This window comes from Acanthopagrus latus, unplaced genomic scaffold (genome assembly GCF_904848185.1).
Source record: "Acanthopagrus latus isolate v.2019 unplaced genomic scaffold, fAcaLat1.1, whole genome shotgun sequence".
Classification (NCBI taxonomy): Eukaryota; Metazoa; Chordata; class Actinopteri; order Spariformes; family Sparidae; genus Acanthopagrus; species Acanthopagrus latus.
The window spans coordinates 89,650-116,990 of record NW_023504082.1 but is presented as its reverse complement, the minus strand read 5'-3'; the positions used below and the strand labels follow the sequence as shown (position 1 = coordinate 116,990).

Genomic DNA, 27,341 nt, shown 5'->3' with positions numbered 1-27,341 from the left:
AACGTATTTGCTACTGTATGGTGTTACTTTTGGATTGTATTGCCTTGACACTGCTGAGGGACAATTACGCAGTGAGCAGGTATATTAATAAGTGCTCTAACATTTAATTTCCGGATGTAAGATGCAAGATGTTAATTCCCATCAGCATCGTCATATTTGCAACTTGATGGTCAGGGGTAGTTTTTCATATGGGCAGTGTGGACAGCCGCCCAGGGCGGCATGAGTGCCAGCAGTAATAATAATAATAATAATAATAATAATAATAATAATAATAATAATAATAATAGATTATAAGATAAAATAAAATTATACATTATTTTTGTTTGCGTTCATGTCCTCCAGTTTTTGTATTGTTATTTTACAGTCAAGTGAATGATGTCATGACGCCACGTTGGGAGCAGGCTGGCTGCCCTCTGTTTTATCAAGGTGCGTCTGCTGCTGCTAGTGTTGTGTCATTCAAACAAACAAATCTTTTCAGTGAACGAAGTGAATGGAATCACTTCATGAACTGATTCGTTCCTTTTGCAGTTCAGTTGAGCTCAGCTGCGATCATGCCGGCCGGGAGTGGAACTGCCGCCACTCACTCAGAGAACTGTGAGGACGTGATTCACGTTCGCGCTGTGATTCGTTCATGATTCGCGAACCTACTGCACACAGAGAACTGATGCTGAGGACGTGATTCTCATTCACGTACTGCGCTGACAGCGGCGCTGTGTCACTCACTCACTCACGCAGGGCAGAGGAGTTGATTCACGTTCAGTAACCGTACTGCTAAAATTGTGTTGCTAACATCCGTGTAGCATCATGTTAAGTGATTTTACTGTGCACTGTGACACTTTCACCGTGTAGTAATTTGAGTGCATGTATACCACTCAGAGCAGCGCTGCGTCTCCCACGAATGATTGTGTACTATAGTCCGTGAACGCACCGTCCCTCAGTAAGTGAAGGTGAACCTCAGGGCTGAATCATGAACTGAATGACGGATCGTTTGGCTGCTTATGAAAGACTCTTTTGAACATATGATTTAAATGAACGGATTCTAGAGATTCAGTACAGTAAAAAGAAGTGCCGTTCCCATCACTAACTGCTGCTGAGAGTGTCACACAGAGTCTGTGGGGAAGGGTAGCGGGGCGGGGACAGGCTCACCTACTGGGGCGGGGGAGCGGGGGATTCATCTAATAGTGCACAACAAATGCACTTAGTAGGATGAAGTCAATCACATCACGAATTCCTTCCACATGACGGACATTTCAGTCATAATAATATTATGAATAAAAGCCCATAGTTTCACACATGTTTTGGGGGTTTGATTAAATAATGAAATTTATTCCAAACGAGGTGAACTGGTTCAGTCTTAACTCTTGGTTGACGGTGTTGGGAGGGGTCACGTGTTGATTCCCCAGTGTCAAATAAACAAATGGATAAGAAGAGGACACAGCCATCAGGTGCCCAGTTCAGGAAAAAGACAAGAGAAGAAGAGGAGAAACCAGCAGAAGATAAAGGTACGGAGCCATGTCAAACACTCTTCAGAAGTGTGACCATGCATGTAATGAGATGAAATGACATTAATTAGTAGAAGTTGGGCTAACTGGTATGTTTGTTAGCCTCTTGCTACACTGCTGGCTACAATAGTAGATGACGACAGCATCCGTTTTCAGTCCAGCTGACCAGCAAACATTCTATCTAATTCATTTCACCCTAATAATGTAACACAACATGACCAGCTCACATAGTGTGTGTTAAACATCACGTTAGGTCCTGTGCTGCTCAGTAAAGTCACTTATCACTTCTGGAAGCTAATTCCTGATGTAGCTTTCTGACTCATTTGGAGTGTCATGTATATAATTAGCCATTAACCAAGGAGGTTGTGTTTTGTTTTCTATTCATTTGGTTCCTATTCTAAAAGTTGGATACATTATGCTTAATAACAGCTTTATTTAGTTGTGCTATTCCTGCATTGATCATTTATGTTGTATTTTGAGACATGTGCTGATGGACAATTACACAGTGTGCAGGTATATTAATAATTGTTCTAAATTTCAATTTACGGATGTAAGATGCAAGATGTTATCTTAATTCCCATCAGCATCGTCATATTTGCAACTTTATGGTGTTAATTTTGGATTATATTCCATGTAAAGATGACATGATACATGTATTCTGCCCACTAATGGATAATTGTTATTATTGTCATATCCAATAATGCAGGCATATCAGGTTCTTTATCCCTGAATGGTCATGTCACATTTTTGTAATGCAATCTTCATCATGCCTACCACAATACAAGCACACTATTTTGCAAGCACTGCAGCAGCAATCACTTGGCAACTGTGTCTGATGAAAGAAAACGGTTGAGAAAAGTTTTATGTATAAAAAACAATGAGAGAAACTCCCTGAAATGTTATATTTTCAAAATGTAAGTTTCATAATTTGCTTTGTATCTAAAATCAACAAAGTCGTGAGCAAAAACTTGCCAAACGTGCTACAAAAAATATAACATAAACAAAATGATATGGCCACAGTTTTTGGCCTGATTTCAGTGTTATAAACATCTCAGTTGCAAAATATTAGAATTTTCTGGGCTTTTTTGGCTGTATCAGCCTTTAAAGGGTTACCTGTGTGTGTGTGTGTGTGTGTGTGTGTGTGTGTGTGTGTGTGTGTGTGTGTGTGTGTGTGAGTGTGTCTGCATTGTGTCTCCACAGATAAGGCAGGTCACCCTTCTAATTGATTTAGGCAGATGTAAGTAATAACACGCATATGTGCTTGTGACTATACACTTCACCTGACTACAATTAGGAGAAGGCCATGCATTCTTTTTTTTCTTTTTTTCAGTGTCTCACACGTACATTGCCGCTGTGAATGTGTGATGCATGTCAGGTCTCAGGAGAGGTTGAAGTCCCACCATGAGTGTCTGCTGGAGAGGGGACAGCACTGGATGCAGGCAGCCTGCCAAAAGCTTGAAGCAGGAGAGAGGATCTCCTTCGACCACAGGACCTTCTTCTCCCTTCTTCTCTGCTATACAAACCTGATTTCTTCTCCACTTACAGAATTAGGACAGGGCGGGCACCTCTGAGGGATATGGAGGGAGGATCTATAGATACAGGGCAGTACCTCCACTCCTCACTCTGTCTCATCACTCTGACAGGAAACATCCCTGTACAAACCTGAGAGGACAGCAGTTGTTTGTTTTCAGTGTGCCTTTGACCCGAGGAAGAGCCATAAGGATCGAAACATTGCACATTAGGCACACATAATTTTATTTAATATTTAAGTTACAAGCATAACATAGAATAAAAACAATTTCATTTTTTTCCATTTTTTTCTATTTAGTTCATTTCCTTTTAATTAATATCTACCCTAATAAATACATACATAAATAAATACTTCAATGAATAAATACTACAATAGATAAATATAAATATGGTTAAAAACAATTAAAAACCAATCCAGTCGTGCCTTACGAGAAGGATGACCAATGGATACTTGTATGTTCCGGGGGCAGGCGTGGACGCCTCCGTGAACGTACTGAAGAAGCACCTTGCAACTTAACCAGGGGGAATAACTCCTGGGATCGCAGGGGGAGAGGCTTTGGGTGGAAGGCGAGTGCACCAACTGTCTCCTGTGTAGATGGAGGACAGAGCAAGCCCTTCTTTTCTAACCGTAAGCCGAACCCCATAAAACTAACCCTTAACTCAACCACTCGGGGAATGTGCATAAAAACAGTCAAATTTCTGGAAAAAGTTGAAAAAAGGTGCATTTTTTAGAAGTATAGTTAGACTCCAAATGGCTTGAAATGTGCTCCTAAACACTTTGTGGAAGAAGGAATTCCAGTCTGACACTTGGTGAAATTTCATGAAAATTTCTGGACATTTTCAACTTCTTCTATAGCTATAGATCCGCTCCAAAGGGCCTATAACATGCTCCTCAACCCTTTCTGCAAGGATTAAACCTTGCAAACAGCATCTTTTCAATTTACACCCACTTCCACAACTCCAGTCAGCTCGGGGATGCCACAGCTGGATTCGCAGCGTCCAAAAATGGGGAAACGGACGCTGCTTCCAAGTCACTACTCCGATCTACTGTAAAGTTTTTCCCAACACACCCTATGAATGCATGACTTCAGCCCTGTACACATCCCCAAAATTTTAACTTTTCAAATTTTATAAATGACTCATCTAACTGATGTGAAATTCCATCCCGAATCCAGCGCACCAACTCCCAACCTCCTAAGACCTTCCTGACGTCGGAGGGGGTCCGAAGGTAGTTTTTATCCCTATACCCTATGGGAATGTCAGTAGTTAGGCCTATGGGAATGTTAGTAGTTATGCAACTATCTGATCAGAAACCAAAGTACTGGAAACATATACCCTTACCCTACCTCTTTCCCTCCCTCCCCACTGTCATCCCACCTCAGGTAGGGTAGGGTCATGAATAAACAGTCAGGCAAGAGCAGTCTCGCCTCCAATGCTTTGGACAAACAGGAAGAACAGAGCGTGAAACACCTGAATCAGTTTCCTTTTCATTGGTCCAGCAGCTTCGCTCCCTCATTTCACATGACATTCATAGAATAAGAATAAGAACAACTTCAAAAGGCCATCCACCCCAGAGGAGTACCAGCCCGGTGGGTTCAGATGACCCTGGCACTGTCAGTGGTGACGAGATGGGGAGAACCGGAGACTTGGGAGTGAGCCCACCTGTTGTCCACAGGGGATCTGATGGTGGAGCTGCCATTGTAGTGGCAAATAAATCTGGGTCATGATCATGCATATAAATAGATCTGGGAAATATCCTGTGCAGTCCCAACTGTGCTCTGATAATGAATTTTGAGCCTGATAACCAACGTTGGAGTTACCCTTTATAACAGTGGTGTCAAACTGATCCAGTAAAGGGACATGTGGCTGCAGGTTTTCATTCCAACCGAGCAAGAACACACCTGATCCAAATCAGTTGTAAACATACTGTCCTTCTGTGTCAGGGAACTCTGCACGAATCCTCAGCACCACGCAGGCAGGCAGCACAGCTCTCACTCTCCGCCCCAGAAAGCACCAGCACCAGCTTACAAAGCTTCTGTAGGCTACGTATCTATATTGGCTGGACACAAATCAGTAGAAAGTCAGCACTGAATGTTCACATCCATGGCAACTGGCGAGTTTAACTGTTCCACTTTAGATAATTATTTTGTATGTCTACAATTGTTTCTTGCAATAAAACATCTCTCCCAACTGTTCTGTGTGTTTTCATTGTTTGATATGTAGTTTTCATTCAGTTACCAAGTTAAAGATAGTAAAGATAAACTATAAGCAATGTAAGACAGAGGAAGCAGGTATGTACTTCATAACACTTTTGCAATAAATTGATAATATTTATGGGCCTAAAAAGCTCACTGCTCTATTCCCCTCAGACGTAAAGGTCCGTAGTCTGCCCGATAAATGTTCAGTGCATTCTGCAGTGAAAACACATTCAGGCAGACAGGTTCTAGGCCAGGATGGTCCAGCATGCATGATGGTTGCTCAGGAAGCTGCTGTAACTTAGTCTTCATGTCACCTAGAAGTTATGAGAGGTAAGTGAGTGACAATGGATTAAAGAAAAGAGACTGCAGAATAACAACCTTGTTTGCCCAGTGTTCACACTTACCTGTGGTATTTCCATACAGCAGATATTCTCGGGCTCTGTAGGCACTTGTTCACAACTGCCACAGGAACACCTGTAACCCAGGTCCCATGTAGTTAAAAGAAAAGCTAGAATGGTTAATACAATGAGACTGGGCCTGGGCTCGTTGTAGGAAAATACAACTAAATTTAATAATGAATATTACTTTAATAATGAATGTTATTTCAATAATGCTATTTTAATAAGGACCACCACAATTGTACTTTAAATATAAACTCTCACCGGTATTTATTTACACAATTGACAAAAAAAGTAAAATAGGAAAATATGTTATTAGGGCATAAAGAGACAAGTTATAGACAAAGTTCACAGCTCTTTCACAGGTTACTTCCCTTTTGGTTTCAAAATAAAAGCCTTTCACTTTGTACCCTTGTATAATAAAAATGAATACCTCAAATAAGAAAATAAAACACTTCTTTCACTTTTCAAAAATACCTTTTGTTGTACCGGTGGGCCCACACACATTCACATACAACACACCAGAAAATAAACTCAAACCCGTTGCAGGCCTGATGGATGAGGCTTGTGTGCGGTGGGGCCTAAAAACTGTAATGGCCGCTTCACTCAACTGAGCAAAAATAAAAGCACGTGCACTTTCAAACTGTTTTCAGTTAGTACTCACGAATCCAATGGTTTGTTAGTAGGGATAGAAAGGGGAAACGATGGCAGTCTCATAAGGGCAATGGCAGTCACAGTTCCAGCACACACACGGGCGATGGCGCTCAGCAGCAGAGTCACGAGGAAGAATAAAAAACAGCAGGGCCGTCTGTCTGGACAGTCTCAATCTCTCTCCTTCTCCAACGTCCGTCTCCTTTAAGCATATTATCATACACTGAGCCACAATACAAAACACTATCTCTTTTTGAATTAGCATTAGCTCGCTTTAACTTTCATTAACATCTTAGGACAGAACGTTGATATAAAAACACATTAGCACTGTCGGCTATCGCTAGCTAGCATGTCACTAACCACATTTACCCAATACAGTGTCATTAGACTATAACAGTTAGATATAGCACAAAATACAGGCATACACATTATATTCACCTCTTGCAGGTCACACAGAAGTTTATATCAGGACAACGGGTAGTCGACCTCCACGATAAAACTTAAATGCTCCCCACACGATGCCTCCGTCTTAGCTCGCTGATCGATCGTGGCTCTCTGTCTCTCGCATGCTCACGTACGCACCAAACTAACCTGCGCCACTAGTCCCGCCTCTCACCCCATGAATTTAGCTTGATTGGCTCGTGAGTTAGATAACAACCAATAGGAACACAGGAATGAAATGATTGACACAAAACAGATAACATGTTAGATTACACTTGCATTTACACTGCTTATTCCTCTCACGTTCTCTGAATCACACATCTCTTCAACTTAATGAACTTGACCTTTTTTAGAATATTTATCTTTGAATTGTAAATTGTCTTTTAATACACTATACATATTATAGTTTTTTATCCAGCACATATTTTAACCATACATTTTAATATTATGAACTTTTTTTAATATAACATTTTAGAATACTTTGAATTGGATTTTATGCACTGTATCCTAACTGATTTTAGACAGGGCTACACCCTCCCCCTTCTGACCGTGTAGATGTCCTCATCACACCTTTTTTTTTTCTCTCTTTGACTTGGAAGAGTGATCCCTTATTTCTTTTTCCTCTTCACGCCTTTTAGATGTTCTGCACCTTTTTCTTGGTTCAGTGACTTGGTCTGGAGGGTTTAACTTGAGTTGAATGACCATACCATGGTGCATAATGGTAACTGGTTCACAGGATTGTTGACCAGGCTTTTCATAGGTTAATCTCACAGTTGGTTTCGGTTGTCTCCGAGATCTTCTGACTGTGGACGATTCCTCACTCTCATTTCTTTGGTTTTTAGAAGGTTTTTCATTCCTGATCCTGTTTGACATAGGTGAGCTTGCTCTACTTTCTACATCTTGTTCTTCCACAGAATCATTATTTGTTTCTCTGACGTCTGAGTCTGACTGAGTAGGTTCAACACCCTCAGACAATTCCTCATACTCTGTTTCTGTGAGCTGTTGATTTTCTGTAGCTTCACAGTGTTCTTCTTCAGATCTTTCATCCTCGTCCGAGGTTTGATTTTCAGCTGCCAGCTGTCTCTGAATTTCCTCCACATCAAAATCAGGTGAATTATGGACCGTCTCAAACTCTGAGCCTGATGACTCGGCATCACTTTCCTCTACTGGGTCAGTAGACTTGGTTGCTCGATGTTGCTGAGTAAGCTGAGCTCTTGTGACGGGTCTCCGAGTGAGTTCCTTGTCATCTGGCAGGTTTGACATCCTGACCATGTATCCGATAGGCAACAGGTGGTCTCGATGGAGAGTTTTGACGACACCTGGACCATGCTCTGGTTTGACCTTGTAGACTGGCAGGTTGGGCAGCTTCTCCAAAACAACATACGGCGTTGATTTCCATCGATCTTGAAGTTTATGCTTTCCTTTTAGGCCCACATTCTGAATGAGGATCCTGTCTCCTTTCTCCAAAGGTAAGTCTCTCACACGATTGTCATAGCGTGCTTTGTTTTTCAGGTGACTCTTTGTAGCAGCGTCAGATGCTAGTTGATAAGCTTTTTGCAACTCCTTTCTCATCCTGGTAATGTACTGCTGGTAAGAGGACTCACTTTCACCATTTGGCGAGATTCCAAAACAGATGTCAATGGGCAACCTAGCTTCTCTCCCAAACATGAGCTGATATGGTGAGTATCCTGTGGAATCATTTCTTGTGCAGTTGTACGCATGTACCAGGTAGGTGATATGCTGGCTCCAGCATTGTTTCTTCACAGTGTCCAGGGTACCAAGCATTGCAAGGAGCGTTCGATTGAACCTTTCTGGTTGCGCATCTCCTTGAGGGTGGTAGGGGGATGTGCGTGACTTCCGAACCCCAAGCATGGACAGGAGCTCTTTGATCAGTCGACTTTCGAAATCTCGGCCCTGATCTGAGTGTATCCGCGCAGGTAGGCCGTAGTGCACAAAATACTTCTCCCACAATACTCTTGCAACAGTGATTGCCTTTTGATCTTTGGTGGCAAACGCTTGTGCGTAGCGTGTGTAATGATCTGTCACTACTAACACATTAGTAACACCTTTAGAGTCAGGCTCTAGCTGCAGAAAGTCTATACATACTAAATCTAAAGGACCATTACTTGTTATTTGATTCAAGGGCGCGGCATGCTGAGGGAGTGTCTTCCTGGAGATACATCTTCCACAGGTTCGAATGAACTCCTCAACCTCAGCTGTCATTCGCGGCCAATAAAATCTGTCTTTGACCAGTTCAGTAGTGCGCTCCACTCCCATGTGTCCACATTCATCATGCAAAGATCTTAACACCATCGGTCGGTATCTTGCGGGCAAGACAAGTTGTTTGATCTGTTTTCCACACATTTTCTCTCTTACTCTGTAGAGTAATCCGTCCTTCAACTCCAACTTGCGGCTTCCTCTTAGCAACAACACAGTCTCAGGCGAATCATTTTGGGAGCGAGTCAGCACTTTTTTCTTCTCCATGGCTTTCTTCAGTGGCCCAATTGCTGGGTCCATATCTTGTGCTGCCTGGATATCCTTTGGGCTCAGCTGGTCAAGGGTGTTTAAGCTAAGGTTCACTGGGAACACATAGGCTTCTGGTACTGCTGTGGCAGGAGCTCCCAGCTGATCCACCAATCTGTCAGTCACATCTGTTTCTTGACTGATGCAGGCACGTTTGCAGAGGGCTTTGATGCCATCAGGTGGGACACTTGTCCATTCTTTAGCCTCGTCTGAAGTGTACTGTCGAGACAGCAGGTCAGCATCGATGTTTTGCCTCCCAGGACGATACTGGATGGTGAAATCATAGGTAGCAAGGGCGGCGAGCCAACGGTGTCCAACAGCACTGAGTTTGGCAGAGGTCAACACATATGTTAATGGGTTGTTGTCAGTTCTTACAATAAACTTGGCACCATACAAGTAGTCATGAAACTTGTCCACGACAGCCCATTTTAGTGCCAGAAATTCCAACTGATGGACTGGATAGTTATGCTCTGAGTCTTTAAGCTTCCGACTGGCAAACGCTACAGGCCGAAGGCCCTCAGGATATTCCTGGTTTAGGACAGCGCCTAACCCATTCATACTGGCGTCAACATGCAAGATGTAGGTCTTGGTGGGGTCAGCGAATGCCAACACAGGGGCGTTGATCAAACAGTCACGGATCCGCTCAAAGGCTTCCTGACAGGCTGGAGTCCAACGATCTCCAAAGGGCTCTGATGGTTTGAAATAGTCTTTGACTGAGTCCACACTCTTTTTGGGTTTGGGGCCTTGCCACGTGGGGGCATATCCCTTGGTGAGCTCAGAAAGAGGACGAACGATGGCGGAGTAGTTTGCGATAAACCTCCGGTAGTAACTGCAGAATCCGAGAAAGGACTTGAGAGGCTTCAGGTGAGTGGGTGCTTTCCAATGTTTGACGGCTTCAACCTTCTCTGGATCTGTAGCTATCCCATCGACAGAAACAATATGACCCACGTACTTAACCTGAGGCTGGCAGAATTGACATTTGTCAATAGACACTTTTAACCCGATCTCCTCTAGCCTATCCAGCACTTTGAGAAGACGTTGCTCATGCTCTTCGAGTGTTTTGCCAAACACAATGATATCGTCCAAGTACACAAGGACTTCCAGAAGATGCATATCTCCGACAGCTTTCTCCATCACGCGCTGAAATGTGGCTGGCGCTCCTGTGATGCCCTGTGGCATGCGCTCAAATTGATAGAAACCAAGAGGACAAATAAATGCTGTCTTTTCTTTATCCTCTTCAGCCATCTCTATCTGGTAGTAGCCACTACGCAGATCCAGCACTGAGAACCATTGGCTACCTGACAAGGAATCCAGGGCGTCGTCGATGCGTGGCATTGTGTACTGGTCTGGTGTGGTGCGGTTGTTGAGCGTTCTGTAGTCTATACAGATTCTTATAGTCCCGTTCTTCTTCCGGACTACGACGATTGGTGAGGCGTAGGGACTGCGGGACTCGGTGATGATTCCAGCGGCCAGCAGCTGCTGTATATGTCGCCTTACATCGTCAATGTCTGCAGGAGCTAGTCTCCTTGACCTTTCTCTGAAGGATCGGGGGTCATGCAGGCGTATGCGGTGTTCAACTCCCTTAGCCAAGCCAACATCCCATTCATGCAACGAGAAAACATTCCGCCTTTCAGCTAACTTCTGCTGAAGCCGACTCTTCCACTCCTCGGGGATAGGGGAATTCCCGAAATTGAAGAGGCTTGGGTCCAGGGTTTCAGCTGCGAGGTCGGACGGCTGGACTGGGGTAACTGTGTCCACAGCATACATTTCGGCAACTACAGTCCCCACTGGGATAGAGGTTGTTTTCTTGGACTCATTCTGCATGAGCACAGTGAAACTGTTGCTGTCAATATCAGCATCTGAGAGCACACCAGGTTTTACCAGCACACTGGCAGGGAGTAACTGGGCTGTGGGTGCATCAATCAGCACAAGGTCTTTGGATGGAGCACTCAGTCTTTCCACTTTGCAGGTTGCATAGTACTGTGCTCCTGGAGCTATCGAGAGTGGACCGGGGCCTTTCCACTTTAGCTGGCCCAAGACTTCATTCTTGGCTAGCTGTTCTTGCGCATTAACAGGGGCGTACACAGACTGGATTCGCATGGAGTGCACAGTATGCTTATCACTCTTTGTCTTAACCAGCTCCCATAGGCGGCGGAACAGAGATGTATTGGTTCCGACCAGCACAGGGGTCTGTTGTTGGTTTTTTAGCTCTGGACAAATCAATGCGAGCACTTCTATCGGTCCTGACACACCAGTGATCTCCTCAGGGAACTCCATCTCTACAACAACGTAGCCTTTGTAAGGATACTTTGAGTCAGCGAGACCCCATAGGCCAAGGCCAGAGAGGGGGTTTAGGGGGACACCCGGTAAGTGTTCATCAAACCAGTTTTCAAAAATGATAGTCACATTAGACCCACTATCAATGAGAGCATCGCAGACCACATCATTGACTTTGATGGTATGGATAAAGGATGGACCTACAAGACCCTCAGGTAGGACAGTGTTATTCTCTGGGACTTCAACTTTGTTTACTCTAGCTACACACTGCTCTTCAGCAGCGGGCTTTGGGCTCTCTTGTTTGGGGCCAGGGGAACCTCGCACCAAGCGTATGAGCTTTCGAATAACTTTCTGGGAGTTCTCAGGTGCAGTGCATCTAGGAGCTATGTGACCATTTTCCCCACACCGGTAGCAAAAGTACTCATCATTGTCTTTGGAAGATGGCACTTTGGGAGGAGCAGACTTGTTACCTGGAGCGGCTTTGTATCGGTGGGGCTGTGGTGTGTGTTCTCGTGGGGGATCTGATGTGTATTTCACTGCCATTACACTAATCTTACTTTCTAGGGTTTGCACTTGTTTTCTTAGTGATTGTAGCTCACTCTGCGACTCATTTTTCTGCTTTGTTTTCTCTTTCGGACCTTTAAAGGAATCATCAGATGACGACTGTGGCCATGAGTTGTTTCTTTCTGCTAACTGCGCTCTCAACTCTTGAATCTGGGCTTGCAGTGTACTCTGAGACGCTGAGTCAGGTTCTGTTTCTTTTTCTGCTTGGACAGTGCGTACATGCTGGGGACGCATGGGTGCCACTTGGTTCTGTTTGGCTGACTGGCGGGCTTCCTCTTCCATTACTTCTCGTAACAGGGTCAGGAAGGTAGGGGGATTACTGCTCCGCTCCCTAATTTTCAGCTGTAGCAACATGACCTCTGAGGTGGCTCCTCTGATGAGCTGTTCTAAGCGAGCACTATTGGCAGCGCTAACAGGTAAGCCACCTGCTCGTACTACTTTGACAAGAGATTTCTCTAATCTTCGCAGAAACTCTGATAGATGTTCACCAGGCTGTTGGCGAAGGGCTCTAAATGCCAAATATAGTTCTTCTCCAGTCTCTACGGTACCAAAAATGCTCTCTATAGCCTCTATGTACTCATGGGGGCTAGCATCAGGTTGAGTCAGACGCACAGCTTGAATGATTTCAAAGGCGGGCCCTTTGAGACTTTCCAATATCCGACGTCGTTTCTCTTTGTCTGAGCACTCACCTTCTGTTATCAAGAGTGTTGCATGCTCCAACCAAGTGTCTAAGGACTCTTCTCCAGCGGGGGTGGGACTGACCCCGGAAAATGTCCGCAGACGTCTGTATGTCTGACTGTCAGACTGTTTGTTGCTCCTGTTCAAAACATCACCGACCGCACGGATGATGTCTTCTGGGTTGCTGTTACCCTCCTTGGTGGGGGTGCATAGATCTTGAATGTCCTCCAATGTTTTCCCTTCACTTTGCAGAAAGGTGAGCAATTTGTCTTCAAATTTATCAAGCTGAGGCTCGATGTAGTAGACAGCTTTCCAACTGCTTCCGCCATTCACAGGCATAATCTCAGGGGGAATTCTGGAGGGGTCTATTTCTTCACTACACTCACATAGCACCATGAGTGATTGCTGTTGAGGGTTAAACATTTTGCCCCTAACTCTAACTTTCCCCAATGCTTTGATGGTCCCTGCTGTTTCTTCAATGTCTTTTTCAGAACTCTCTTCAGGCACTCCATATAACAGGAGGGAATGTTTTACTTCTACGGACTCTCCTTTACACCAGTTAATTAGTTCCATTTGTGACGGACTGCTTGTTTGACTTGCCATTATTGCACTTGATTTTAATTACTGTTAGCACGTTACTTTTACATTAAAGCTTTAAAGTTGTGGGGTCAATGTTATCAATTTTTTTTTTTTACTTTATGTTAATTGAGATCCCAGCGGTGCCTCCATTTATGTAACCCAGGTCCCATGTAGTTAAAAGAAAAGCTAGAATGGTTAATACAATGAGACTGGGCCTGGGCTCGTTGTAGGAAAATACAACTAAATTTAATAATGAATATTACTTTAATAATGAATGTTATTTCAATAATGCTATTTTAATAAGGACCACCACAATTGTACTTTAAATATAAACTCTCACCGGTATTTATTTACACAATTGACAAAAAAAGTAAAATAGGAAAATATGTTATTAGGGCATAAAGAGACAAGTTATAGACAAAGTTCACAGCTCTTTCACAGGTTACTTCCCTTTTGGTTTCAAAATAAAAGCCTTTCACTTTGTACCCTTGTATAATAAAAATGAATACCTCAAATAAGAAAATAAAACACTTCTTTCACTTTTCAAAAATACCTTTTGTTGTACCGGTGGGCCCACACACATTCACATACAACACACCAGAAAATAAACTCAAACCCGTTGCAGGCCTGATGGATGAGGCTTGTGTGCGGTGGGGCCTAAAAACTGTAATGGCCGCTTCACTCAACTGAGCAAAAATAAAAGCACGTGCACTTTCAAACTGTTTTCAGTTAGTACTCACGAATCCAATGGTTTGTTAGTAGGGATAGAAAGGGGAAACGATGGCAGTCTCATAAGGGCAATGGCAGTCACAGTTCCAGCACACACACGGGCGATGGCGCTCAGCAGCAGAGTCACGAGGAAGAATAAAAAACAGCAGGGCCGTCTGTCTGGACAGTCTCAATCTCTCTCCTTCTCCAACGTCCGTCTCCTTTAAGCATATTATCATACACTGAGCCACAATACAAAACACTATCTCTTTTTGAATTAGCATTAGCTCGCTTTAACTTTCATTAACATCTTAGGACAGAACGTTGATATAAAAACACATTAGCACTGTCGGCTATCGCTAGCTAGCATGTCACTAACCACATTTACCCAATACAGTGTCATTAGACTATAACAGTTAGATATAGCACAAAATACAGGCATACACATTATATTCACCTCTTGCAGGTCACACAGAAGTTTATATCAGGACAACGGGTAGTCGACCTCCACGATAAAACTTAAATGCTCCCCACACGATGCCTCCGTCTTAGCTCGCTGATCGATCGTGGCTCTCTGTCTCTCGCATGCTCACGTACGCACCAAACTAACCTGCGCCACTAGTCCCGCCTCTCACCCCATGAATTTAGCTTGATTGGCTCGTGAGTTAGATAACAACCAATAGGAACACAGGAATGAAATGATTGACACAAAACAGATAACATGTTAGATTACACTTGCATTTACACTGCTTATTCCTCTCACGTTCTCTGAATCACACATCTCTTCAACTTAATGAACTTGACCTTTTTTAGAATATTTATCTTTGAATTGTAAATTGTCTTTTAATACACTATACATATTATAGTTTTTTATCCAGCACATATTTTAACCATACATTTTAATATTATGAACTTTTTTTAATATAACATTTTAGAATACTTTGAATTGGATTTTATGCACTGTATCCTAACTGATTTTAGACAGGGCTACACACCTGTTTTTAAGCAGAATGGATATTATTCATTGGAAACTACATAGCCAATCAATCACGTTGCGTTGTTTCTTTTGTCATATTTAAAGTGTATAAACTGTTGGAACCGGTTCAAAAATAATACTGCTTGTTCTGACTCCTGTCAGTATTTGAGTTATGTTTGGTGGCCCCCTAGTGGCATGTCAGTTATTGCACTTTAAAAGGTCTCACTTGAGGAGTGGCCTATGTATCATACAGACCGTGCTTCACTGCAGAGTGGTTGTTGTCTGAGCCTTGGAGTAGATCCATCAGTAAGTATAGCTGATATTAACATATTTAAGTTGAGGCTGATGTTGTAAATGCTAAGTTGAAGGCTCTTTATTTTTTGTTTCATAAGACAGTGCTTGTGATGCTAATGTTAAGAGGGTCATAGCTATTAGCATAGTTCGATTCAGTTATGTGTCAAGCCTAATTCGCATCATATGCCATGTTTATGCGTGAACCGTTATGCCGTTTACTGTCTTTGTGATATTATTCACCTGTGAGGGCATACTGTAAAGAGATATATTCCTTATTTGATATTGTATTGTACTGATTAATAACGTCATATGGAAAGACAAGTGTAACCAGTGTGTTGCATATATTTAATCTGGATTGTAACATTGTGTATATTTCTTTGTATTGCAGTTTTACAAACTAACAGAAGATTTCAGTAAATCGCTCTCAACTTGGAGACACGCCTACTGGGTCTTCTTTGTTCGCTATCTGTCTACGAATACAGCTTACGTATTAGCCAGGACAGAATACTGCTGGTTGAGAGGTGACGGGAGGCAACTGTGGCTTATTGAAAACTACAGTTGTTGGACATTGCTAGCTAATTACAGGTCGTCACTGCAAATAACAGCAGGTTCTCAATTGACTTACCTGGCCACATAAAGGTAAATAATAATACGGGGTTACGCTTTTCTCTTGTAACGGCAATTGCTAAATTGCATCCGCGTTACTGCAACTGCAGAGCAGCAAACGCCGGTCGAGGTTTGGCTAAGCTTTGTTATGTAAACACTCGAGGCAGGAGAAGGGGGTTGTGATCTGTAACAGCGCGGGGCAGACGGCTACTAAGCCCGTCAAACTGTCGTTTGTCTGTGCAGTAACAAGTTACAAGTAATGTCGAGGTAAAAAAAAAAAAAAAGTCAACTACTAACCACTGAGAAACATCCAGGGAGAGGTGGGCAGCGGAAATACATCTTTGGGCGGTGCACGTAGTAGCTCATTAGCATTTAAAGGGAGAGGCACTGAAACCGGCCACCTGGAGCAGAGCTGTGAAGCTGGTGTTTCAAGAACCTTGCTGTGCTCAATCCTTAAGCTTTTTCGACCAAAGCATGTTACTAACATTCCATTTAGACATCAGGGAACCATGTCAGGAAGCAGAAATGAGCATAATATGTCACCTTTAACAAATATTATGCTCACTTGAAGACACATTTAAGGAACAGGGAAACAGTTAAATGTCCATTTGCAGATTGCTCTTTCAAGTCTAGTATACTGTCAACATTTACTGCTCATAGAAGTCACTATCATAAGTTTTCCACCCTAAATAGTTTAAGATCAGAGCATAACCTTACAAACAGAGTAGTAGGGGTTGGGGAGTATTCTGTTTCTGATACTGAGGAATCATCTTCATATGATCCTATACTCTTCTTGAAAATGGAGAGGCCATTAAAACTCAGTTGGCATCTTTATTGCTCCACATGCAAACCATTTTACATGTTTCAAATTCAGCAATACAAGAAGTAATTGATGAGTTATCTGACATCGGAGAATTTGCTAATCAAAACATAAAGAAAATTATACAGAAAGTATTGGATGCAAATAACTGTGTAGCTGATGCCTCTGATGTAGCATCATTGTCTGATGAAATACAGTCTTTGAACCCACTCAAATTTCTCTCAAGGCAGGGACATTGAACCGGTCATTGAACCGGTTGAGTATTTGCTAAATGCACAAGAAAAAAACCATTCATTTTTTTTATGTCCCTATTTTCGAATACTTTAAAGAAAACAGACTTCTCACTGAAGAATTAGGAATTGCTCTCGGCTTATACATCGATGATTTTGAACTTTGTAATCCATTAGGGACTTCGAAAAAGAAACACAAAGTGTGTGGCATTTATTGGGTGATAGCCAACTTACCCATAAGACTTATTTCAACATTATCATCAATTTATCTAGCTGTACTGTGCAAAACTGTACACATAAAACAGTATAGTTACAGCAAGGTTTTGGAGCCACTTATCAGAGATCTTCAGCATTTAGAGAACATAGGTGTATTTGTACAAAGTCTTGTGTCTTATGTCAAAGGTACTGTTCTGTTTGTGTCTGCAGATAACTTAGGTGCACACTCACTTCCTGGATACCAAGAGTCTTTTAATGTTGAGAAATTTTGCAGATTTTGTTTGGCTAACCGTGTAGATATTCAGGAGCATGATGTCAGAAGTGGGAATTTTACTTTGAGAACACCACAATTGTTTGATGAAGCTGTTACCGTCCTTCAGACAACTGATGCCTCGTGTGTTGATGGTTTGAAAAAAGACTGTCCTTTAAGAGGACTTCCCCACTTTCATCCTGCAAAAGGGTTTCCTCCGGATTTTCTGAATGATCTGTTGGAAGGAATCGTACCTGTGGAACTTTTCATATGTCTTTCAGATCTGATTGCTAAAAAGAATTTCACATTGACTGACCTTAATGAAAGAATAGCATCATTTCCCTTTCAGTTTTGTGACAAAACTGACCGACCTCAATCAATCCATACAAACTTTTCAAAAACCGGCCACCGGGGTGGCTATTCATACCCCCCTGACTACTATGGTTATGAGGACTACTACGACTACTATGGCTATGACTATCACAACTACCGTGGAGGCTACGATGACCCGTACTATGGCTATGACGACTTCCAGGCCCCGGGACGAGGGCGGGGTGGCAACAGGGGCACCAGGGGTGGAGCCTCTCCAGCCAGAGGACGTGGTGGCACCGGGGCACCCAGGGGCAGAGCCAACTTCTCCCAGCGTGGTGGACTAGAACCAGGCCGTGGCGGGCGGGGAGCAAGAGGAGGTGTGCAGCCAAGAGGGCGAGGAGGGGTACATGGTGCTCGGGGTGGCCGCGCTGGAAATGTAGGAGGAAAGCGCAAAGCTGATGGGTTCAACCAGCCAGATTCCAAGAGTCGCCAGACCAATAATCAGAACTGGGGCTCTCAACCCATTGCTCAGCAACCGCTCCAAGGTGGTGATACGTGTTTATTGTTTTTTATTTAGAGACTTGATCTGATTGGCCCTCAATCCCATACGGTTGCCTGCGTTTTTTTTTCCTCAAAATTGATGACATCTGGCAAGATATCTTTTTGTACATATTTTAATAATCAGCTTGGACTCAAACAGTAGTCACACACCCACCTGTTTCTGGCGAACTGGTTTTCTTTTTTTCCTTTTTTGTTTTTTTAAGATGGTCGTTAAAAGATTTTCCATAACAAAGTTTGAACATTTTTTTAGACGTAAATATGTGCTCGAGCTGTCTATTTGGCTATAGCTTTATGTATGTTTTTAGAAATTATGGTTTCCATGTTTTAAGTAGCTAATGGCAACAAAGCATATGTCTCCTAAACATGTATTTAAAACAAATGAAAATACAATTTGTATTGTCACAAAGTTATGCGTGTCTTGTTATTGAAAAGAAAGGAAAGAAAGGACCATCGTAGTACTATTTTTTGGCTTTATATTTTGACTTGTATTCTTTTCTGTTTGTCTGCTTTAATAAACATACACACACAAAGTATTCTAAAGGAATGGTGCTCTCAGTTGGACAGACAAGTGGACTGCCAGATTTTGGGACAGTGCTGGAGATCTGTGTAGTGGATGGTTGGATATCATTCATTATGGAGCTATTCACATCAGCCTTCCTGGAGCATGTCAAGTGTTACCAGCTGGCCAAAAGAGACCCTAAAGTAACTGTGGTTGTTGATCCTCACAGTCTGAATGACTACACCTTGCTGCAAACCCTGTTGAAGGAAAGCTGCTTGTCACTCCAAGGACGTTCCTGTTACATTAAGGTAATGTTTGATTAGGGAGGGATGTTCTGTACAATTAAATACACCCTTCCTCTCTGTAGCATATAACAGGATAGTAACCGTTTGATCAACACAATCACATTCACTTAACTGCAGTAAATGCGCCTATTTTTTTAGATTCACTCAAAAAGAAAAAAAAAGGTCTTTTAATATTAATAACAAGTGTTTTCTTGTTTGTTCACTGTGTTTCAGCTGTTGGTGACTCCTCAATGATGCTTCTCCGAGTTATCGTCTCACCTCAGGAAATAAGGCGAGTCACCCTACAGGATGTTCCCTCGTCAGTCCATGAACTGTGTATAGTACTGCGCAACACTCTGGGCTTCCGAGGGAACTTCATTTTACAATTTGAAGATCCAGACTTTGGGAATGAGCTCTGTAATTTGACAGATATCAAGGACCTACCAATGGAACGAGCCACTTGTTTTGTTCACATCCTCTGAAGTGGCTTCTGACTCAACATTAGACACCGCAAGCCTTGGTTCCCCGACTAGTTGTGATTCAGTTGAATGGCCTGATCCCTTTGTTATCCCAGCTTTTCCCCATGATGTTGAGTTTCAACTACGGGCAGCAAATGATGCCTATGCCAAGGATGGAACTGTGATAGTCATCTCAAAGGGTGTGAAGAGTGAAATACTGGACAAACTTGCTGATATCATATCCAAAATCACAGCCTATCCTGACAAAGACCATTATGAAAGCATAGCCAAAGCTCTTGTTGCAAAGCATCCTTGTCTCAGGGAGCCTGGGTCGGGTAAAGGATGGTATTGCTGGGTGTTCAGCTTGAGATTCAAGATGGGCAGTTACCGTCAGAGAATGATGTCAGCTGGATGTCCTGAAGTTCTTGAAAATAAAAGAAAAAGGGGAGAGGGATGCTGCAAGCCAGTTAAGAAGTCAAAAAAAGGAGAGATCCACTACCTGCCAGAGCCACCTGATGGACAGACTGCTGTTAAATCAGAGAAGGATCGTGAGACAATGCTTCTAGAAGTGCAGAAGAGAGATCCAGATTTACAACTCCTGGATGAACTGATGATTGCAACATTGTCACGGCGAAGACAGGAGATCATCGGTGATGAGCCATTCATCTCTGCAGTCATGGACAGATGGCCTGCACTGTTTTGTCAAAGACAGGTAATCCTTTGCCAACTCAGTACTGCATACAATTCCTGTATTTTGTTATGTGTGGTCAAAAACAGTCGTGGAAGTGAAATTTACTCAAGTACTTTATTCAGTTACAATTTACTAGGTACAATTTATAGGTACTTGTACTTCACTGGAGTATTTCTTTTTTATACAGTTGTTTACTTTCACTCCTCTACCTCTTACGGCAAATATTTTACTTTTTACTGCACTACATTTGTCTGATTTATTTAGTTAGTAGTTACTTTCAGATTGGAGTTTGTCATCTCCTTCCTCTCCAGTGAAACCATGTATCTCCAGATGTTTTTAATTTGAATGCGGTAGTGATACTGATCCATAGACATCAGATATAATAGTAAAACACTGACAGGAGGGAGATTTAGCTACAACATGAATGGTTTTACTTTAAGTGACTTACATTTGCCGATAATGCTTGCGTACTTCACAAAAGTAATGTTTTGAATGTAGGACTTTGACTTGCAGTGCAGTATTGATACTTTTACTGAGGTATCTGAATGCTTCTTCCACAACAAGTATGTTCTCTTTTTTGCAGTGATATTTGTGATTTCTTTGTTCCTACCGCTACAGCGCTATGCTGCTCTGATTTTCCCTCACTCATGTCCTTTTCGCTGCTGTTTTGTTATGTCTGTTTCAGTTAAGTGCTGAGTTCCACAGAATTGTCATTACAGACCTGTCATTCCTGGAAGGACTAGATGCCATGGTGCCAAGCCTTTTGGGAGTGTACAAAGCTGCTGTCGCATCGAGCAGAAAGTTGACCCTAAGTGGAATTCTGGAGTGTCTTCAAAAAAAGGTATGTATGGCATCGAGAAAAACATTGCTAATAATGTTTGCTAAAATTTGGATTCTAGCTTAGGATTCACTGATATTGTTATCTTATTTTTCCCTGGAGGACACAAACCAAAACAGGACAGCAGCTGCCCCACTTGGTCTTCCTCAATTTCTTTCAGAGGAAGATAATCAGGATGTGTGATGTAAGTCAGTATATTAACAGATTTTATACTACACTTGTCTCTCGCTTTATTTGAAATATTGCCATTGCCAAAGAAATGCTTTTTTTAAAAATAGACTTCTTATTGCGGGTTAAGTTACACCATACTTCGACATGTCAGTCCCCATACTCACATGGACACACACCCCCCAACTTTAAAGCATTATACAGAACACCAAATCTTGCTGTTTGTCTTGTATTGTCCACTTAATGTTATATTTTTTTCAAGCATTGTGAAAAAATTATTTTATTCATAATTTAAAGTCTTTGTATGTTAAATACTTTGGGAAAAAGTAACCACTGGTAGATTAAAATTCATTAAACATATTTTTAGTGGTCTTCATTTATTGGTGGGGATGCAAATTTCAGTCAATATCTTTAATTAATAGTTGGCTGCCTTAACAATCTATTATTGATTAGTCATTAAAAAATTATCCAGAAAATGTTTGACATTTATTCTGATTTAACCCCTAACATGATCTATGTTTGATGCAATATCAGAGTGAGCCTGATGTGCGGTTAAAAGAACAGATTAATGAACACCAAGTTACTTTAATGATAAACTAACACAAAATAATGACTTGATTTTGGCATTGGCTCCACAAAATCCAGTCTGTTTTGAGGCTACTAATATCTAAAATGTAATAATAGCAATTTGTATACTGTTGTTTTGCATTTTTTAAGTCATGATGTCAGTTGAGATGTGTATGTCTTTGTCATTAGGCTCATGGAGAAACCCTCGATGTGATAATAAAAGGAATGCAGGTCGGACTGCTTATTGGACATGAAGGCCGTCTCCATGATGCATTTCCTCTGGAAGTCTTTAATGTGGCTGTGGCGGCAGAGGAGATGATTATCGTTCATGACCTCAAAGATGTGCCCACAGGCTTTGCCATGTTAATGGGCGCAATCTACTGCCTTAACATCGAGTACCCCCGCAACATAAATTACTCCTTTGAATTCCTTCAGAGGGTCATCATGAGCATTAAACCAGACCAGTGCTCAGCAAGAATCCATGGCCTCAGAAATAAACTGCTCAGATATCACCTGTAAACAAATGAATGCCCATCTTTAGCTCCTTGTAGAAGAAAACATTTTTGGACTCTGGGATTGTTCTTCATAAATTGTGTTTCCAGCAGTGTAGATTGTACAGTGCAGGTCAGATATAGATGAAGCTGCCAAGGTAACACCTTTACACAAATTAATGCACATCTCAAGCTCATACTGAGAAGAAGCTGTTTTGGGGGACTTTTGCATTGTTCTTACAAATTGCTTATGTTTTTAAAGTGTAGTTTGTACAACACAAGTCAGTTATGAACCAAGCAAGTCAAGAAAAGATCATAAATTAAAAAGTGTAGACTTTGCACATTGTTCTGAACTATAGGTTTGTTAAAATGTGTAAGAACTTTTGGTGAGGTCCTAACTATGTTAACAAAAGAACAAGTGTACTTGTATTGTTTTAAAGAGATCTGCTGTCTAGAGATGGAGGTTTGTTGTATGGTTTTAGAAAGCTCTCGGTATCCCTTAATTTGCCTCAGGAGAACCCCACAATACCTCAAACTCTGTTTCTCTTTTTTCATCTTTCTTATTTTCATTACAGGTTTTGGAAGAATGTGGGAACCAGCAGATTTGTTGTTTTTTGGGATTGTATAATGATACATTGTATCATATTGTTCTTCTTTATATTTGGATTTTATAAAACTGTTTACTGTCTCTCTCAACCCCAGCACAGGTAGTTATCATAACTGAGACTGATGTGTTAAAAGTCAGCTGTTTTGTAAAAGAATGGTTTAGATTTACCAACATGCAATACTGTTCTTGTACATCTCAGGATTTTATGAACCCATTGATTGTCTTACATGAGCCTGATTGTTAAGCCTCAACCCACCTATTTAGCTGTGAAGGCATGTTTGAGATCAAAAGCTAATGTTTAAGCTGTATAACATTGTTTTTCAAATAAATGTTATATTTCTGAACAGAGAGGCTGTGAGTATTCAGTGATTGTTACTAAAATAAGCAAACATGGAATCAGTCAAGATAACTTATACATCTAAGTTGCAACAAATTCTAAAGTTAAATCCTCGACTCGAAATGGCAAGTTGTATAAATGTCGATGAGTTATTTTAACTGCGAACTATGAGTTATAACAATGCAGAAATGAGAGTTAGTTGGACTAGGTAAATTAAGTTTTCATGCACTGATAATGTAAAATAATTCTTTGTTTTAACTTACATTAAGAAGTTGAAACAACTAGTGGTTAAAGATTAAATCAACTTGGACAACTTCAAAAACAGTGCTGAGAGTACTAGAACATTGTAGTCATATCAGCTTGATGAACTTCAACTTTTGAGTTGAAACAAAGATTATCCTCAAGTTGAGTGAACTTGCGTTTTCAAGGCAGCAGGTGAACTCTCATTTGCAAGTTGAAACAGCTTGAAATGTCTTACAGTGCACACACTTTGGCCCAAAAGTGGTCAGTGAGGGACGGGAGTGACATATGTTGCAGTCCATGGACTGCCTGATGCCCACCGTCAATGTCTTCTCAGTAGCACCCATCGTTGCCAAGTTTGGTCCACAAAGGTCCGGCACATTGGGGGGCACGTATGTAGGAAAGCTCTGTCAGATGGTTCCATGGATGCCTCCACCACATCTCTGACTGCTCGCCTTGCTTAAATATCAACCTTGACAAGGTACCAATTTTCTAACTTTGGTGCCGCGCAGGAACAACGCACAGCTCCCGTCGTGGTACAGCTGCATCCAGCTCCCCGAGACCTTTCCGAAACTGTCTTTGGCCAGTCTCTATGACCAAGTATGGGTGAGCGGCCCACTTTGGCCCAAGCCTGGCAGAGGGGGTCAATGGCTACAAGTTTTCATGGACCCCAAAATTTCACATCATTTGGGAACATCAATATTTAGACACCAGCTAAAGGCCTGATTTTTGCATATGTTATAGAGCTCTTTGAGGGCTTTCAGAATAGGCCACTTTCTACCATCTACCAACTAGTGGAGAAAAGAAGCAAGAAACAACTTTGGAAAAAATACACATGAAATAACACCGCCAGGCCATCCCGAGTCCAACGCACACACTTCACACATCTTCCTACGACCTTCCTATCAAAAGTTATTAGACGATGTAGGTCAGCAAAAATAACAACCTTCTCAAGTTCATAGCTCCGAAAACCGCTGGTCCAATCCGGACGCTTCAGACCTCTATGGAAAGCTCTCGGCGAGACGAACAAAACCCGACACCACTCAACTCTCTAGGTCTCTCCTGGACCCAGTTATAGCCAAAGTTTCAGCTCCATCCGACCAAGTCCTATGGATCGGGGTTTTTTGGAAATTTCTCAAAAACTACAAGTCCGACTTAGGAAGTTGATGTATCTACGGATGCGCCTCGTTGAGACGAGTCTCTGGATACCTGAACCATCTCTCTCTATCTCGAGTTATTCGAAAAAGACCAACTTCGAAATGGGTCTTTTTGCTATATCTCGGCTTCCGTAGGTCCAATTGACTTGCGAGCAGTACCAGATGGTCCGGAACTGCCTAAAATGGGCCTAGAACTTGGTTTGAAGTCGACTGGACTTTTCGTTCTTGAGTTATTCACAAAAAGACCGACTTTGGGTGGTTTTCATCCCTATACCTGACCCCAACCCTGATCTTAAAATCTAAACTTAACCTCACTCCAGCCCTGATTCTAAACCCAACCCTGATTTTGACCTTTGACCCCAATCCTGAGTTTAACCTATAACCCCATATCCACAGACAAAGGGAGCGGTGCGCATCAAAATACATGTATACAGTCATAACATTCTCAATAAATGATACATCATGAAAACACACAAACACGCACACACACACAGGATTAGGCTGACAGGTCAACAGGTCACAATGTAAAAATGAATGGCCACGGCCTTGGCAGGTGAGACTTGTGGGCTCTGCAACTTCATGCAATGGCCTACAGTTGTGACAGGCACCTGAGAGCTTACAATTCATCCACATAACTCATGTCAAAATACATGTTTAAATGCTATATCATGAACACACTGAAATGGATGTCTGTCACATACTACTCCAAAACATGTGAAACCACACACACACACACACACACACACACACACACACACACACACACACACAGCCCTGAAAATGCAGCATTGTAGCACATCTGGTGTGGCACAAATGTGATGGTCAAAATCACTTGCAACAGACAACAGCACATACGATGTAGTGCACCAGGGTGCACTCCTGTCAAAATGTCTTATCCTGTGGTGGTGGTGACAGAGTGCAGCAGATATGATGAAGAAGCGCAGATGGTGAGGCTGACGTTGGTGAGCATGACACCTTGTGGACGTAGAGGCCAACTGCAGCCGCCACACTTAGGATTTGGCTGTGGAAAGCTGCTGCAAAAGACACCACAAGTGGAACACATCTGGGCTGCTGACAGCCACTGTCCTCCTTTAAGGTTGCCTGACACTTTATCAGTCTGGCAGTGACCTTCACATAATTCTCCTTTTGACAACTTACAGTTCAGCACAAAAATCACTAGCTAACTGCTAAATTCACGGTGTTCAGGTAAATAATAGAAGATACACTGCAATTAATTCTGCACTTGCCAAGATATAAAATCTCAGATTTAGATATGTTACATGGATTATCTTCTTTTAAAATGTCTTCACTTGTTTTTTAATCTGTGCATGAATGGTATAATCTTCAGTTGATCGATGACTTTTTTTTGCCTCAACATGTCCAGGAATCTTGAAATTGAGTGAATACATGTTAAAATAAGTTAATTCAGTTCGAGCTCTACCTCTCTCCAAAAATCTCTGCAAAATAAAACATGTCTTAAGAACCAGTTGCAACCTTAATTTACTGGATGTAAGAACAACACATGAAGCATCTGTTGAAAATATCATGTATCAAATAGCATGGGCAACACTTCTAAAAGCACATGTGCACACAACATGGAAGAGAAACTTCTACATCAGCCACAAGTCATGACACAATTACACATCCACAAGCCCATTTCCATGGGCAATAATAAGGTACAAATTGCCATTAGTTTGAGGGAAGGGGCTGACTTATTGTAAATATCTTTACTGTGATTGTGCTTTTACAATAGCAAACCCAGGAACTCCTGGTTCAAATCAAAATGCTAAGGTATCCCTGGTTTTCACACTGACCTTCTTGTCTCTCGGCACTGACGCACCTGTCTGGGAGAAGCCGCGGTGGGATACAGGACCATCGCTGCCTCTCAGCTCTTCCCTCTCAGCCGCTGTGACAGAGTGTTGGTACTTCCCTCCATCTCCACCTTCAGAAATGAGTATGTGAATCGTGCACCTGCCAGCTGAACAGAAGCACGACATGAAACCACAAATGTGTTGTTGGAAGGCAGGGAGGCATTTTTAGTTTAAGTTTAGCTGTATGTTGGAGACTCTTTGGTTTAGCCTCAGTGATTCTGGAGATTCTTCAAGACACCAGGAGATCACAGAAGCTTTAAGCCCCCACACCGCATCAAGGCAGAGCCCATGTGGTTTTTTTTTTTTTTGGTTTTTGGTTTTTCAGTGAACTACTGTCTACAAACACAATAAATAACAATGTCAAACACTGCGACACACACACACCTATATATATATCATCTTTTGTGTGCTTCATGTCATCAAGTGCTGTCTCTTGCATTTGAATGCAACAAATGATCTTAGTGGCAATTTTCTCTTTCTGCATGTGTTTGTTTGGTTTGGTCTGTTATGCTGCAAACAATCAGGTCTAGATTCCTGTGATTCTATTTGCTCTGATAGAAAATCAGTGTTGAAAACCCCTGTGATTCTGTTCTAACAGAAAAGATCAGTGTCGAAAATTCCTGTGATTCTATTAGTCTCATAGAAAAGACCAGTGTCGAATTTCTGTAATGCTGTTGGTCTGATAGAAAATATCAGTGTTGACATTCCTGTGGTGTTGTTATTCTGTTTTGTTTTAAAGATCCTGTGATTCTGTCATTTTTGATAGAAAAGACCAGGTCTGAACTTTGTTTGGTTTTGTCTGTTTTGCTGCAAACAATC

At 42.0% G+C, this 27,341-nt stretch overlaps 1 protein-coding gene across 2 annotated transcripts; it reads right to left on the bottom strand.

Annotated features, from left to right (window-relative positions):
• Positions 1–5,867: 5,867 nt before the first annotated feature.
• LOC119016325 lies at positions 5,868–15,036 on the bottom strand. Of its 2 annotated transcripts, none has more exons than XR_005074028.1 (2): positions 6,718–15,036; positions 5,868–6,481 (listed from the first exon to the last, which is right to left on the bottom strand). XR_005074028.1 is itself a non-coding variant. In XM_037092097.1 (2 exons), the coding sequence occupies exon 2, from the start codon at positions 13,363–13,365 to the stop codon at positions 7,285–7,287; it is 6,081 nt and encodes a 2,026-aa protein (XP_036947992.1). In that variant the 5' UTR covers positions 13,366–14,270; positions 14,507–15,036; the 3' UTR covers positions 5,868–7,284. The 2 variants fall into 2 exon arrangements, 1 of the variants encoding a protein (XP_036947992.1); XM_037092097.1 differs by having other exon boundaries at positions 5,868–14,270; positions 14,507–15,036.
• Positions 15,037–27,341: the final 12,305 nt, after the last annotated feature.